Source organism: Eucalyptus grandis, chromosome 8 (genome assembly GCF_016545825.1).
Source record: "Eucalyptus grandis isolate ANBG69807.140 chromosome 8, ASM1654582v1, whole genome shotgun sequence".
Lineage (NCBI taxonomy): Eukaryota > Viridiplantae > Streptophyta > Magnoliopsida > Myrtales > Myrtaceae > Eucalyptus > Eucalyptus grandis.
The window spans coordinates 24,001,608-24,018,129 of NC_052619.1; the positions used below are offsets into that span (position 1 = coordinate 24,001,608).

Below are 16,522 nucleotides of genomic sequence, written 5' to 3' on the forward strand. Positions count from 1 at the left end.
CCAAACGGAACCATCTGCTGCCTTTTCTGTTTTGCTGCAGTCCGGTGACTTCCGAACCTCGCCGGAGCTCCGACGGACAGCCCTTGTTCCGGCGAGCCACCATCGCAGTTCAGCCATTACGCTTCCTCGCCATTTCTTCAAGTCCCACCGTGAGTTAGACTAGGTAAATTTTTAGGTATTTGGTTTCATAGTTTTTTTTATTATTATTTACTTATTATTTTTATTCTAACTTGATTTGTTTTGATTTATTCTCCAATTGGAAAATTTGTCATATTAAGTTATGATAATCAAAAATATTAAGCCGCGAGACGTCGGGTTAGATTTTTTATTATTTCAATCTTTTATGACAAATTTATGGTTTGCTTTGCATTATTGACTTGCATTAAGATATATGTCATTGATATACATTGATGAATTATATTTTTATGCATCATCATTATTTGCTCCTCACATATTATGCATATCTAGAATTTAAGTACTTAGGTCCATATGCATTTCATATTTAAAGCTTTTGCATTTTGTAAGATTCATTTAGAATTAGGATGATTTTCCTTTAAATAAACAAAAATAAAAGAAATAAAAATGTTATTTAGGTCATATAAATCACACCACATGTTGCACTCTAGTTAGTAGGTCATAGATTAATGTTTTAATATTCCCATCATGTAGTTTTTTTTTAAATAATAAAAAAAAAACAAAGATTAGTATTCCATCGTTATGTTATTTTTTAAATAAGAATTATTAAGTCATATTAAAAAAGAAGAAGAAAACACAAAAGTCATTTCCTTGGTTAGTTAATAGGTTAATTCATAATTAATCTCATATCATCATTATTTAGCATAGGTTGCATATATGCATTAAAAAATGAATCATCATAAAAAAGAAAAAATCATAAAAGAGCATGCATGTAGAAATACCATGTCATTCATCACATATCCTGTAGCATACGCATATTTAGGATTATAAAATTAGATTGCATACATATAGTAATAAGTTTAAGTCATACCATATGAATTGCATCTCACATATCATTAAAGTAAAATCCATGCATATTAAATTTAGATTAAGATTGCATATAATTAATTTTTTTTTTAAAAAGAAAAAAGAAAAATTAGGTGTCATGTCATTTAGAAATCATGTTTAGGACATGCATTTTTATTAGCATTTTTATTTGAATGTTATTTTATTGATTGCGCACCCGCATGACCACCATTTGCATGTTAGTAATTTAGGTTTAAATTAATCAACATTGCCTGCAAAATATTTTTTTTAAATTAAAATAAAAGGTACCGAAAGGGCGTTAGACTAATCTAGCGTAATCATGTCCCCGGACCTATTGAATCTCTGGTTCGCAAAAGTAAAGTATTCTCCCATACTTTACTTGGGTTTCTAACCAACCCTAATTGGTTAGTGGCGGCTCCAAATTGAATATAATTGCATGTTTAAATGAGTAGATTTCTATTAAGTCGTGATTGGTAGGACTTGGGAGGGTCCGCGCCAAGTCTTCGGACTTAGAAATCCATTAACCTAAACTTCTAGAATTGCCCCTGAAAATTTAGGTCGCGACAATATTTATTATATATCATGTTTAATTTGCATATTTAATAATGTTTGTGGGTGTTTAATTGCACATGCTCAATTTTATTGCATTTAAGATCTTGGTAATTATGATTGTTATTTAATGATTGCGTACCTGCATGATCACCTCACATGTTAGTGGATAGGTAAAAATCGATCCAAATTGCCTGACAAAAATATTTCTCTTAAAATGAACAAAATTAGGTACCGAAAGGTCACTAATTGGTCAATTAGTGTAATCAAGTCCCCGACCCTAGATTCTCTAGTTGTGTAGGAAGTGTGGTAAGCTCACGTGCCTCACTTGGTTTTTAGCTGATCCCAATAGGCTAGTGGCGACTCATTTTGTGCAAAATTTTAAAAATATCCTGATGTCACACAGGGTATGAGCTTGGGAGAGTCCGCGCCTAATCATGGGCCTTAGGCCCGTCCTTTGGGCAATACCCTAAACCTACTCCCTCCCCGAGGGTAGGTCGTGACAAGTGAGTATTATTATTAAGGTTGTTATATAATTTTCCCTCCCAACTAGCTACGTTCATACTAATGATAATTTAATAAATGAGCTTACGACTGTGCAAGCACTAGTGGTCCCCTCAGCGTGGGATCCTTGCGAAACCTAAAGTAATAACATCATCGGTTATTATCAAACACATACTTAGCTGTCATTTCGACGGGTTGTTCTTGTTGATTGCTTAAATATGTTTTAACGATTTAAATTTAAATATCCATAATTCTGTCATTATTTATTTGTCGATTTTTAAAGAAGTCTTTGTGTAATTGTACGCGATGTCTAAAGATCAAGACCGGGGGATTACAAACTTTGGAAGGGTTTTGTAGACAGCATTACTCAGAAAGACAAATAGAATGAGCTATATCATTAAAGGGAAAGTATATAGCTTCGTGGGTGAGGCAAAGGAAAAAGACTAATTGATGGATTTACTCATGTATGAAATAAGCAGTCAGTTCAAATTTGGAATTAATAAGCAATCAACGTACGGTTTGGCCATGAATATAGTACACCAAATATGGGGAGAGGCCGTCAACTAACTAAATATTGGATATTGCATTTTATGGGGAACAATTGATATCACAAGTGTTAATAACTTTCGTACAATACATATTTTGGTGCCATAACTTTTGAAAGACGAAACATGTTGCTTTGGTATCATCATTTCCAACAGATTACTTGAGTGCAATTACTTTAAACCATATTTGCTGTACCATATAAAGTGATTGATAGGCTATGCTCATGAAATTTAAGTATCCTCTCTTAAAAAAAAATAGCATCTTATGATGAAATTATTTAGCTAATATGGTAAAGCAAGATAAACACTTTTTTTCCCTCAAATAAACTGGTTTGGTGTTTAGAAAACAAGAAAATTTGATCATAAAAAGTTGTAAATAACTGGTAACATGGATATTCCAATGCAAAGATTCTCCTATATTTTGTTTGATTATAATTTAAAACAAATGATCGCTAATCATGCATCTTCTTATTGTGATTCAATATGTTTCATATACATTGGATTCCAATACAGGTGATTGTTCATATAAATTTTGTAAAGTCATTGATACTCGCCATTATTTTTAGTGTTTGATCCAACATTGAACCAAACAATTTGTTTTGTCTGATCATCCAAGACAAGCGTTGAATGAGATATCAGTTGAAAGTAAAAAAGGAAAATTCAACTATGCTAAAGAACAAGAATAACGTTAGGTAACTTTATGAAAGAACAAAGTGTATACAAGAAAAGGCAATAATGTATTCTACAAATCAGATCCGATATTAAATTGATCTCGATTGATTCAATGTATCGATCTCAATCTAAATGATATCAGAAGATTCACGTGTATCTTCCAACACCCTAGACTAATCTATGATCTTGAAAAAGTAGTTGGAAAAAAGAAAAGAAAACCAGTAATATTGTCCGATAAAAACTCCAACGTTAAGCAAAGCTAATCAGAGGCCTAGGCTGACTCACTACTGCACATGGAGAACGAGGAAACTCAGAGAGAGAAACACTTTGTGCTAGTCCATGGGGCTTGTCATGGAGCTTGGTGCTGGTACAAAGTGGTCACCCTCCTCAAGTCCTCCGGCCACAAGGTCACTGCGTTGGACATGGCCGCTTCTAGGGTCCATCCAAAGCAAGCTCAAGAATTGAATTCGATTGTGAAATATGTCAAGCCCCTCTTTGAATTCTTGGAGGGTCTTCCTCAAGAAGAGAAGGTAATTCTGGTAGGAGGGCTTTGCCTGTCAATGGCCATGGAGAGATTTCCTGAGAAAGTAGATGTTGCTATTTTTGCTGCTGCTCTCATGCCGGGTCCTGAGCTCAGTTTTCACTCCATCCGTGAAGAGGTATCTCTCTCTCTCTCTCTCTCTCTCTCTCTCTCTCTCTCTCTCTCTCTCTCTCTCTCTCTCTCTCAGAGCAAGTCTATTTCTTCTGTGTACCATCCTATAAGACGTGTGAATACACACCTGCTCTAGAGCTTGTTAGGGAAATCCCTTATGATGTTTTGAAGATGACAAAATAAATCAAAGGCTACTAACATGTTTAATGGTTAAGGAAAAGACCATGCAGATGATAGAACATGCAAATGATATTGTCAAAGTCAGAAGATTGCCAGAAGATTGAACGGAACACGTCCAAAGTATATTCTGAAGATTTCCAAACTTCTGTGTCAAAGTCTGAAGACTGCCAGACTTTAGTGTCAAATTCTGTTCTATATCAAAAGTCTGCTCATTCTGACAAATTCCAGACTGAACGTGAATGATGAACCAGAAGACAGACTCTATGCTGAAGCTGAACCAGAAGACAGACTCTATGTTGGAGCTGAACTTATTCAGACGGTGTTCAGACCTTAAAGCTAAATCTATTCGAAGCAGAATATGTTCGACTCGATTGCAAAGTCTATCGCACTCGACTCAAATTGTAAAGTCTATTGCTATCGACTTTATATCCAGATTCGACAGAACGTAACTCAAGCCCAATCATATAACGGCTAGTGATCTGATTTGGATTCCACATCAAGATTGATTTGATTGACTCAATCTAATTGATTGACAATTGGATGTTGAAGACAAGATCTTTCTATACGAAGAAGCTTTACTTATGGAAACCAAGATTTCGTTTGTATGGGCGATCGAAATCAATTTGGGATTCTACCTTTGTCACTCAACGGCTACAAAATCTTCTAGATACAGAGCTGTCCAATGGGTATATTGGAAGACGATTCTCCGGGATACTATCCAACGGGTAGTTTGGAAGTGGAGGAGTATTTAAGGAGATCATGGACCGATGAGCAAGTAAGAGACAAAGCGTAGAATTTATAATTTCAAAGTCTGAGCAACCTTCAATTATATACTTGTCTTTGGAGAGCTTAAACGTTTGTGATCGTGAGAGAAATACCAAAAGAGTGACTTAGTGAGATAGTGTGATCTACTACTAAGTATTTGCACTCAAAGTTGTAATCTTTTGTTGATTGCATAGTGGAATCCAACCAAGAAGGCTGTTAGCGTGGGAGAGTGGACGTAGGCTTGGATTAAGCCGAACCACTATAATTTATGTGTTCTTATTCTCTTCCCTAACTCCTTTGTTTGAAGTTTATTTTATTCCGCATATATTTGCCAAGATTTATTTTAAACACCTATTCACCCTCCTCTAGGTGTTCATACTAGCACTCTCAGAGCTAACTGGCGGTTCTGGAAAGGTTCTTGACATGTCCAGTAACTGAAACGAAGGCCCCTGGAAATACCAGCACAAGGGCAAGAACATGTCCACTTCATGACTCGTGACTAGTATTTGGTTTTTTTTTTGTTTTTTTTTTTTTTTAGTGTGATTGGATTTTTAGTGTCGATCAGATTGCTTTTAACGTTAATTTGCTCTAATACAAATTAGTCCGAAAAATTATTACAAGAACCTGGTGTATGTACCTCAAATCCATGTGAAGCATCGAGTCCACTGGATTTCATGCGAAAAGCTCTTAAGAGTGTCCAGGCTATGAAAGAAAGGAGGGGATTAAAACAGTGCAAATAGTGATACTCTCAAACTAATCTCGTCAGCAATTTGCTACCACTAGCCGAGTGTTGTCTTAATGAGGAAGATCGTGCACGATACCCCAAGATGGTGCTATCAAAATAATTAAAATAGAAGAAAGGAATAGTCTTACTTGCATCATCACTTGAATAAAGCAAACACTGAATGATGAATGAGTACTATTATTAAGGTTATTATATAATTTTCCCTCCCAACTAGCTACTTTCATCCTAATGATAATTTAATAAATGAGCTTACGACTGTGCAAGCACTAGTGGTCCCCTCAGCGTGGGATCCATGCGAAACCTAAAGTAATAACGCAATCGGTTATTAAATGTATCAAACACATACTTAGCTGTCATTTCGACGGGTTGTTCTTGTTGATTGCTTGAATATGTTTTAACGATTTAAATTTAAATATCCATAATTCTGTCATTATTTATTTGTCGATTATTAAAGAAGTCTTTGTGTAGTTGTACGCGATGTTTAAAGATCAAGACCAAGGGATTACAAACTTTGGAAGGGTTTTGTAGACAGCATTACTCAGAAAGAAAAATAGAATGAGCTATACATTAAGGGGCAAGTAAATAGCTTCGTGGGTGAGGCAAAGGAGAAAGACTAATTGATAGATTTACCCACGTAGAAAATAAGCAGTCAGTTCAAATTTGGAATTTATAAGCAATCAACATATGGTTTGGCCATAAATATAGTACACCAATGATGGGAGAGGCCGGCAACTAACTAAATATTGGATATTGTATTTTATGGGGGAAAATTGACACCGTAAGTATTAGTAACTTTCTTATGACACATATTTTGGTGCTATAACTTTTGAAAGACGAAACATGTTACTTTGGTACCATAATTTCCTATAGATTACTTGAGTGCAATTACTTTAAACAAATATTGATCACAAATGCCATAAATTTAAATGCCATGTCGAGGTTTCCGACATTCAGATGGTTGAATAAAAAATCATGACACTAAAGTGAAAGTTTTTTTTATTTTTTAAAAGTTTTGACACTTATCTGATTGATTGAATATTATGACACCAAAGTTGATGATATACAAACAGTTAGAGTACCTGTCATGGCCTTTTTCTCATCTAATTGCATTGAAAATATCCTTTGTCAAAGTTTTTACGAAAAGCGGAGGCCTAAGACCTCCTCAGCTTTTATTTCTACCTTTCACCGGTAAAAAATTTGCACAAAGTGCCACGAAAGAAGAAGTACATACGTCTGATGTACGGAGTTCGGCTGAATGTCCAGTCGATGTCAAGAGTTATGCAACTTATTAAATTAAATTCAGAATAGAAATCCTCTAAAGTTAGAGTATTGGATTTTTCTTTTCTCAGAAAAAAGCCATCAAAAACTTCAAATTTTATCTAAAATGACAAATTTATCTCAATTTTTTTATGACATAAACAACTCCAAACTTTGTTAACTGTGATATATTTACCCCAAATATTTTTTTTTTTGTGACATATTTATCCAAAATTATTAGAAATTTTCGTCTTTTACTTTTTAAAATGTTTTTATTTTTATTTTTTGCTTTCTTTTCTTTTCTTTTCTTTTCTCTTTTTCCTTCTTCTCTAGTGGAGGGAAGACGGAAGGCGAGAGTGGGCCCTGCTTAAATTTGGTGCTAGTGGAGAGAAGAGAGAAGAAGAAAAAGGAAAAAAATAAAAAAGGAAATTAATAAGATAAAAATGCCCTTGGTCATAAAATTTGGACTAAATGTATCACGATTAGTAAAATTTTGGGTTTTTTGTGTCAGATAAGAAAGTTTAAGGTAAATTTGTTACTCTAAACAAGGTTTGGGATTTTTGGTGACCTTTTCTCCTTTTTCTTTTAACTTTCCTCGTAAGATTACAGTAAAGTTATGGAGGCTTATGTAGTCTTCAGTGGCTGCAATGAATTCTCCTTATCTTATTATATTTTCCCCTTTTCCCATTTTCATTATCAGTGCAAAAAAGGCCTATGCAATGTAGGCATTACTCTACGTGCCCTCTAGAATACATCGAATGTTCTTTTCTATTTTTGACATTGATTGATTGTAAATGCTTTTGCAAGAGATTAGCGGACGACTCTTTTGATGAGCATTACCCTTTGCAAATCCATGTAGCGTGATCGCAGATTGAAATTTAGCACGGGCTCAGCAAACGCATTTGATGGTGGCCCTGCACAACCTCCCACCGCCCTGTTCTTGGGACATGATTTACTCTCTTCCAAGTTGTATCAACTGTCCCCACCTGAGGTTGGTGCCCGGACCTTCTTTTGCTTTTCGTTTCTTTTTTTCTTTTTTTTTCTGAGTTTCTCTACAGAAATCACTGAATTGCTCCGTCACTTAGCAAATGTATGGTGACATGAAACATGTATGTACGACAATATTGCCTAAATTGGGGTTTGCTCTGTGTCGAGGTTAGGAGTTGGACATGAATAGAGGTGGCAAAATGGTACTTTCTAATGAGCCGATTTGTATGCCGATAAAAGAAATTCTATTAAATAGGTCGAAATGGGGTCATAGAAGATGAAAGACTAATTTCATGCGGGTGCTAAATGGGTTTAGAATGAACCCAGCTTCGAACCACTCTTAACAATGCAAAAAGAATGGCGTGATTATATAAAAGTCCGCCTCAACAAAGTGCAATGTGTCGACTATAAGTAATCAAATAGAGTAGGCACTAATCACTGTACGTAGTTTTTAACGAATTTAATTGCTTAAATTAGGACAAAGAAATTGGCTACAAATGCTAGAATTACTTATGCATATGTTGGTCTTAATTAATTAGTATGTAAAGGGATCGTTTGGATCAGTACACTTGGCAATCCAGAACAAAATGTACGCTTCTTAAAGGAGTTATCAATGGCCGCGGGAAAAGTGATACCATTTTTTTATCACAATCAAATTCAATATTTTGATTCGCTCACGATTAATAATTGCAAATGTCGTAGGATTTGACTTTGGCGTCCTACTTAATAAGGCCATTTCAACTGTACCCCAATCAAGCCAAAATGAAGGAGGAAGTAGCAGTCACAGAGGGCAAATACGGCGCTGTCCGCCGGGTTTACATCGTGTGTGACCAGGACCTCATGATAACGGAAGACGTGCAAAGATGGATGGTAGAGATGAACCGCCGGATGAAGTGAAGGTGATCTCTGGCTCAGATCACATGGTCATGTTCTCCAAGCCATATGAGCTTTGTCATGCTCTTGGAGAGATTGCTGAACGTTATTGCCCTTGAGCAAGATGTTGTACGATGATCCGAGGTCGAATGAATGTATATGCTTTCAAATTGGTTATGGCATTAGGATTAAATATCGCAAGAACCTACGATCAAAGTAAGGTTCTAGGAGACCGTAAATAGCATGTCAGAAATTACTCGACGTTATTGCAAATGAGCACACAACCATTTGTCATTTGAGCAAGACTGGGGAAAGGGATTCCTATCTTGACATAATCGAGAATCTATCAGCTCTTCTTTAAGCCCCTCGGATGTAATTTCTACTTGAGTAAGTTTCATCGCACAGAAGCGTATACAGCTAAGGACAGGTCCAAACTGAGACCTAAAACTAAGAAAGGATCGCGTGGATACTCAAGATATCTATTATTGATTATAGAAAAAAGAGGTCTCTGACGATTTTCAATGACTTCATCGTGGTGATTGTTTTGAATTCAATACTTTGTTTTGCAGAAAATACTTTCCTCATTTTTTTAAAATTTGGTTCATTTAGGAAAATGAATTAACGAAAAAAAATTTCCTACCAAAACTTAAATTCATGGAAATGATTTTATCTTTAAAAAATTGGAAATCATTCTCCCAAATTAGATCCAAAAAGAGACATAAATCAGAGAAAGCGTGGCGTGGGTACTCGAGATATCTAATATTGATTATAGGAAAAGAGGTGTCCAACAATTTTCAATGACTTCATCACGGTAATTGTTTTGAATTTTAGGTTTCATCTGTTTAGTGGAAAACATTTTTCTCATTTTTTGAAGTTTGGTTCGCTTATAAAAATGAGTGAACAAAAAATGTTTTCCTAGTCCATGGAAAATGTTTTCTTAACAAAGTTTAAATTCAAGAAAATGATTTCCTCTTTAAAATATTCAGAAATCATTTTCCCAATATATGACTAGGTATCAGTGCTTGGACTATAAACTTTGCGCTTGAGCATGTGAACCTCGACTCTCATTCTTGGGTCCTTAGTAATAAGGCCAAGTCCCTAGTGCCCAAGCTTGGGTCAACTGAGGACGGGCCAAGGTCCATCTAAGCACCGCCCAAGACCTCGGCATTCATGCTCGAGTCTATCGAGGTCGGGCCTAGGACATCAATGCCTGAGATGCTAGGCTTAGAATTTGTTGACACAGACATCAGTTAGACTTGTCAAATGGATGGATTGGCTTGGGTTTAGGTCGCGTCATAAATGGTCCAATCTAAATTGATCAATTAACTTGTTTATGACCTATTTATTAGCAATTTAAATTTATTTACCCATACTAGACCTAACTAATACTCGATCTAACTCGACTCATATTGTAAAACACTTATATATATAATCAAATCTAGAAAAAAAAAAAAACATATTTCTTATGATGATTTTTTTTATAAAAAAAATATATTGCTAAAACACTTCCATACAACTACAAATTTAATGGATAAATTTTATAATTTAAAAAAAAAATCGATGCTTCATTTAATGCAAGAAAAATTTGGTATTTTTGAAAATGATAATATTTCCGATGTTTAGTTGAAATTTGAAAATGAATTAGAAAATAGATTTTACTTAGTATATAAAATCTGATTTGATTTTCCGTGCACTCATTTTAAGTATTTTTATTTTTATTTTTAAAATTAGAATTTTTAATTTATTATTTTATTTTTTATTATTTTTATTTTTCTATTTCCTCCTTCTTCTCTCTATTGTTAGCCACGGTGGCCATGGCTAGCAACGGATGAGCTCCAGCCTTGCCATAAGGTGATGAGGCTCAAGTTCACTTGATTCTAGTGAGCCGAGCCTCACTAGATCGACAAGGTCGAGCTTGCCCTGACGACAGTGAGCTCAAGTCTCACTAGATCGATGAGGCTTGAGCCTAAGCCTTACCCAATTGTGAGCTCAAGCTCGCTTGAGACTAGTGAGCTTGAGGTTGGCTAGATTGAGGAGATTGAGTCTAGCTTGAGCCGAGGCCACCAAAGGCCGATGTCTCGCCCAACTGACGAGCTCAAGGGTTACTAGTGCAATTGGCGACTAGGTGAGGGCTTAGTGGCCCTCACCCACAATTGGCAAGGATTGGCCGTTGGACTTCATAAAGGGGGAGAAAAAGTAAAGGAAAAAAAAAAAAAAAGGAAAAATAAAAAGTAAATAAAATAAAAATTTATAAAAAAAAATCGAAAATTTAAAAAAAATTATAAAACTACCCAAGAGGATGATATCTTATCAATGGGTTGATTGGTTAATTACTTTTATAAGTTAAATGAGTTTACAAACAAACCCATTTACAAACCCATGGATCATTAGACTTACATATAATCCAAATTCATTAACAACCCATTTATTAAAACTTAACAAGCCCATATATGATCAATTTTATTGTAAATGGGTTCAAAATAGGTTTTCAACCCAATTTGACACCTCTAACATTAGGTGTCCTATGTGGCATGGCTGGCCTCTAATATGGATAACTTAAAAAAAAAAAGTTGAATTTTAATTCTTTACTCTTTTTAGTAATGTTTCTTTTCTTCTTTTTTTTTTTTTCTTGTTTCCTTCGCCAGTTGCCTGGCCTTGGGTGACCAGTCACAAGAGATGGCCAATGAGGCTCGAGCTCACCGGAGGGATTTTTGTTATCCTAAACGGGCACTTTCTTTGAGTAGATTCATCAAGTTACTCATTTTAATCTATTACAACAAATTTAATCATTAGGGTATGAATCTTTATTTTTCAACCTGAAAATCCTCTCCAATTGTTACTCGGCCTTCTTCCGTCATCTCACCCTCGTTAAGCAATGAGCACTGCAATTAACCTTCCTTCGACCACCTCCAAACTAGTACCTTCACATCCCCTCCCTTCCCCCTTCCCCTCTTACTTCTCCAATCTTTATCTATCTCCCTACTATAGAATCCAAGCTCGATGACCATGTTGCTTGTTTGTAGCTAATTGAGTCTATCCGATCAATTTTGATCAAAAATTGCTGACATGGACGCACGCCGTTCTACGCAATACAGTCGAAGCTAATGTTGAGATTTTTTAAAATTTTAAATAATTTTTAAAAATTTTATTAATTTTTAAAAATTTATTAATTTTTTTCTTCTTTTCTTTATTGTTATGGGTCTCTAGGTGCTACCGGCCACCGATTGAGGCCTAATGACCCCTTGCTGGCTACAAAGGCCTCATACCTCACTGTAGTTGGCAACGGCTTGCGGCCTTTGCCACAACTAACTAGGGCTCGTGGCCCTTGCTTAGATCTAAGTGAGGGCTCATGGCCTTTGCAGGCCATGTGAGGGTAGTGAGCCCTCGTCGGCCATTGGGCGAGAGCTCACAGCCCCCACTTAGAGTCGTGATGGCCTCGCCTAGATGTGGGCAAGGGCCCAAAGACCCTTGTTGGTTGCAGAAGAAAAGAAGAAGGAAGAGTGAGAAAAAGAAAAAAGAAAAAATATTAATAGAAATTTGAAAATTTAATAATATTATAAAAATTGTCAACGTTAACATCAAATGTATTATGTGGGATGGCTAACATCCAAGTTAATGATTTTCAATTAAAATTGGTCAAATAAATTCAATTAGTTTTTTCTTAAGTAAAGTCTACACTTTCCTTTTGAAGTCTACTTTCCATGGTCAAAATCCAACAAACACTTTTGAACTAAAGTATGGAAATAAGAAGTCAACTCCAATTCGTGAAAACAAAGTGACCGCATCCTGCTTTGCTCGATTTCGTACATCCATAGAAAATTCTACTTTCAGACAATCCTTTAATAGACCAAGGGAAAAATTGTCCAAAATGTTTGAAATCTATTACAGTTTTGCTAATTCATTCTAAATCTTTTAATTGTGTCAATAGAGTTCTAAACTTTTTCACTTCTTACCTATTAAGTCCATTCGACAAATTTTGATTAAAAATCGTCAATGTAGATAATGGCCGTTCTATGTGATACCGCTGGCGTTGACATAGATAATTTATTATTATTATTATTATTATTATTATTATTATTATTATTATTATTATTATTATTATTATTATTATTATTATTATTATTATTATTATTATTATTATTATTATATTCTCAATTTGTTAATTTACTTCTCCTCTTTTCCTTCTTTACTTTTTCCTTCTCTCTTCTCTTTTTTTTCTTATTCCCTTTGTTGGCCATTGTTGGGCTTCTAGATGGCCTGCAAAGGTCGCCAGCCTCATGTGAGGGCTACCTCGCTTGATTTGGCAAAGGGCTGCCCTCACTAGCCCACTTTGGCCATGGATGAGGCCCAACGATGGTCAGCGGAAGGAAAAAAGAAAAAAGAAAAGAAGATAAAAAGAAAAAAATATAATTAAAAAAAAAAGAAAAAAGAAGGAGAAAGCAAAGAAGGAATATAGAATAAAAAAAAAAAAAAAGGAAAAAGGAAAGAAATTTTGAATAAAGATTACAAAAATATTAAAAATTGTCCACATCAATACCGGTCATGCCATATAAGACGGCTAGTGTCCACGTTAGCCATTTTTGGCCAAAATTGTCTAAATAGACTCAATTAGTAATATGCGAAAAGGTTTTAGACTTAGTTAGTACAATAAAAAAGGTTTATGACTGAATTGCAATAGATTTAGGATTTTTTGGACAATATTCCTATAAATCGGGCTTCCTTACAATTCAGCTTAGGTTGAGGCTCATTCACGGGTTCAAACTAGAGACATAACTTCAATAATTAAGCAGCTTTAGTTTAGTATTTGATTGCTTCCGATTTGGTGCTCGCTTGTTCAACATCGCTTCTCACGTTCATAGTTTGCAGCATATTCCTTGACTTACTTCTTTGCAAGCTGGTCTTCTCGCGTTCCTTCAGCGGTCCCCAACTATTGCCAGGTCCGGCCGGCAGTTTTTTGATTTAGTTTAGAGAAAAAATGGATTACAATTTCCAACACACATACGTTGGATCCTAACAACGGTCGTTTTTTTATACGTTCTAAAAAGTCAATGTCAGCTCGCCATCATTTCTTATGTGAGTGATCCAATCCGAAACTAACAAATATGTTTTGGCCGATCATCCAAAACAGCCATTGAAAGCGATGCCAGTTAGGCATCCTGATACTGATCTAAAACCTTCCAAAACTAGAGAATATAGAAAACAAAAAATCAACCGTTGATATTCTCCAAGCGCATACAAGTAACTGCAAAAGTGAAAGCAACGCCAACCGGAGTTCTGAGCTGACTCATTACTGGACATGGCCAACAAGCAAACCCAGAGAGAGAAACACTTCGTGCTAGTCCATGGGGTTTGCCATGGAGCTTGGTGCTGGTACAGAGTGGCCACCCTCCTCGAGTCCTCAGGCCACAAGGTCACCGCATTGGACATGGCTGCTTCAGGGGTCCATTCAAAGCGACCCCAAGATTTGAAGTCCATTGTGGAATATGTGGAGCCACTTATGGAATTCTTGGGGAGTCTGGGTGAACGAGAGAGGGTGGTTCTGGTAGGGCATAGCCAGGGAGGGGCTGTCCTGTCAATGGCCATGGAGAGATTTCCTGAGAAAATTGCAGTTGCTGTGTTTGCTGCTGCTTTAATGCCTGGCCCTGAGCTCACTTATCACTCCATCTTTGAAGAGGTCTCTCTCTCTCTCTCTCTCTCTCTCTCTCTCTCCGTGTGCACATCAATTTTTTTTATGAACCTGGCTAACGTAATGGTAAACAAGTTAGCTTTTGGATTTTTTTTCCGGTACAGTAAATCACACATTTGCTGATGAATCCAAATTTGCCATAGAAAGGTTCTTAATGAGTTGTCAAGCCATAATGGTGCTGTTGAAAATATAATTTCAAGGTATTGGCTTTAACCTTCTATACGTATAGAACAACTAAAGCCCCAAGCGCAACTTATTTTAGGAGCCTAGCATTTGCAGGTTGAGGGGTATATATATGTTCACTTGGTTGGTTAAATGCTATCACTGGGATTTTTATCGTATCAAAGAGATGGGTTTCACTAAGGATATGCATCTTATAGAACTCAAAATTGAACACAAACTTAGCTTAGATCTTCTCCGGAAAACAGTATGTGTACATAAATGTGCATTTGCAAAGATGTACATTAGAAGTTTAAAATCTTTTGTCTTGGTGTAACTTCATGACTGAAATTTGAAAAGTTAGATAACTCTAATGAGCGATCAAAAGTTGTGGCATTAAATTGAGTTTTGTATGAAAGGTTTGGAACTTCTACTATACTTTTCACTGCATTTGACATTAAGCGATATATAATACTGCAAATAGAATTCACCTAAATGCATTAAAAGGGACTTCGTCGTGGCCTTAGGAACACGATTATGAAGATCTCAAATTTGAAGAGCGAGTTCTTTTGCTCACCCCCATCTCAAAAAGGTCACTTGTATATGCATCTCAATGATTCAATTTTTTTGTAGAAAATTCATTATGACACGGTTGCCTATAAAGAGTAAAATATTCTAGAGAAAGTAGACGGGACATATCAAATTAACCTTTTCATATATGAAGACGCACATGTTTATGCGTGACATTTACTAGCTGCTCATTGATTACACATTATCTCTTCTATGATCATAGCATTCTCGGAGATTGGAATATGATATGGTTCCACAATACCGGTTTGATGATGGCCCGGATAAGCCTCCAACCTATATTTCATTGGAAGACGACTTCTTGGCTTCCAAGCTCTATCAACTCTCCCCACCTGAGGTTAGTTCACCTGTTTTTTTTTTTTTTTAAATAAAAGTACATATAATTAAAAAAAATAAAATAAAAGTACATATAATATCGGCACTAAAAATTGTTAAACTTAAATGGGTATTATCAAAGTTGGAAAGCATCTTGTGATCTTTCTTGTTTTCTGAAGGACGTGACGTTAGCGTCCTACTTGAAGCGGCCATTTCGTCTCTATCCTGATCAAGACAAGATGAAGGAGGAAGGGGCAGTCACGAAGGGCAGATTTGGCTTGGTTCGCAGGGTTTACATTGTATGTGATCAAGACCTTCTAATAATGGACAGCCTACAGAGATGGATGGTGGAGATGAACCCGCCAGATGAAGTGAAGGTGATCTCTGGCTCAGATCACATGGTCATGTTCTCTAAGCCCCTAGAGCTCTGTGCCTCCCTTGAAGAGATTGCTGAACGTTATTGTTCTTGAGGCTTGTGACACCGGTTGCATTTTTCTCATCAACATGAAAAATAAAGTTATGAATAAAGAGTGTGTTTGTTTCATTAGAAAGAAGTAAAATGCGTGTTGAATATTTTGTTATCAAGAAAAAATGTGATTGTTGCACATGAAAAGAGGTGATTGTTGGACATGAAAAGAGGGTGTTTGTTTCTCCAGAAAGAAATAAAGAATGCGTTGAAGTAGTTTATTATCATGAAAAGAAGTGACCATTAGATATGAAAAGAGGTGATTGTTAGATATTTAAATAAGTGATTATTGATAGGAAAAGAAGTGATGATTGATTATGAAAAGCGGCGATGGTTTCAATATAGTAATTATTCTCAAGAGATGTGTTATTAGATTGTGTAGCTCCATAATTCTTTACAAAATAATCTCTTGATTTCACAAAGAAACTATACAAAATCTTAAAACAAGACTTTCACAGCTACAAACACTCAAGACGTAATTCATGAGCACAAAGTCCTTTTGGATACACTTTGCAATAGATCCAACATTGAAAACCCCTCTAGAAAACTTATGTCACGACCCCAACCCCATTTCCAC

At 35.8% G+C, this 16,522-nt stretch overlaps 2 protein-coding genes across 2 annotated transcripts; both read left to right on the plus strand.

The window, feature by feature from the left end:
* Positions 1 to 3,694: 3,694 nt before the first annotated feature.
* On the plus strand, positions 3,695 to 8,755 carry LOC104416769 (probable esterase PIR7A). The gene is made up of 3 exons (XM_010028117.2): positions 3,695 to 3,931; positions 7,731 to 7,862; positions 8,561 to 8,755. Exons 1-3 carry the CDS (start codon positions 3,695 to 3,697, stop codon positions 8,753 to 8,755), a joined length of 564 nt encoding a protein of 187 aa, XP_010026419.2.
* Positions 8,756 to 13,897: 5,142 nt separating this feature from the next.
* LOC104457256 (probable esterase PIR7A) lies at positions 13,898 to 16,109 on the plus strand. Its single transcript, XM_010072191.3, has 3 exons — positions 13,898 to 14,405; positions 15,370 to 15,501; positions 15,659 to 16,109. Exons 1-3 carry the CDS (start codon positions 14,028 to 14,030, stop codon positions 15,947 to 15,949), a joined length of 801 nt encoding a protein of 266 aa, XP_010070493.1. The 5' UTR covers positions 13,898 to 14,027; the 3' UTR covers positions 15,950 to 16,109.
* The last annotated feature ends 413 nt before the right edge of the window (positions 16,110 to 16,522 follow it).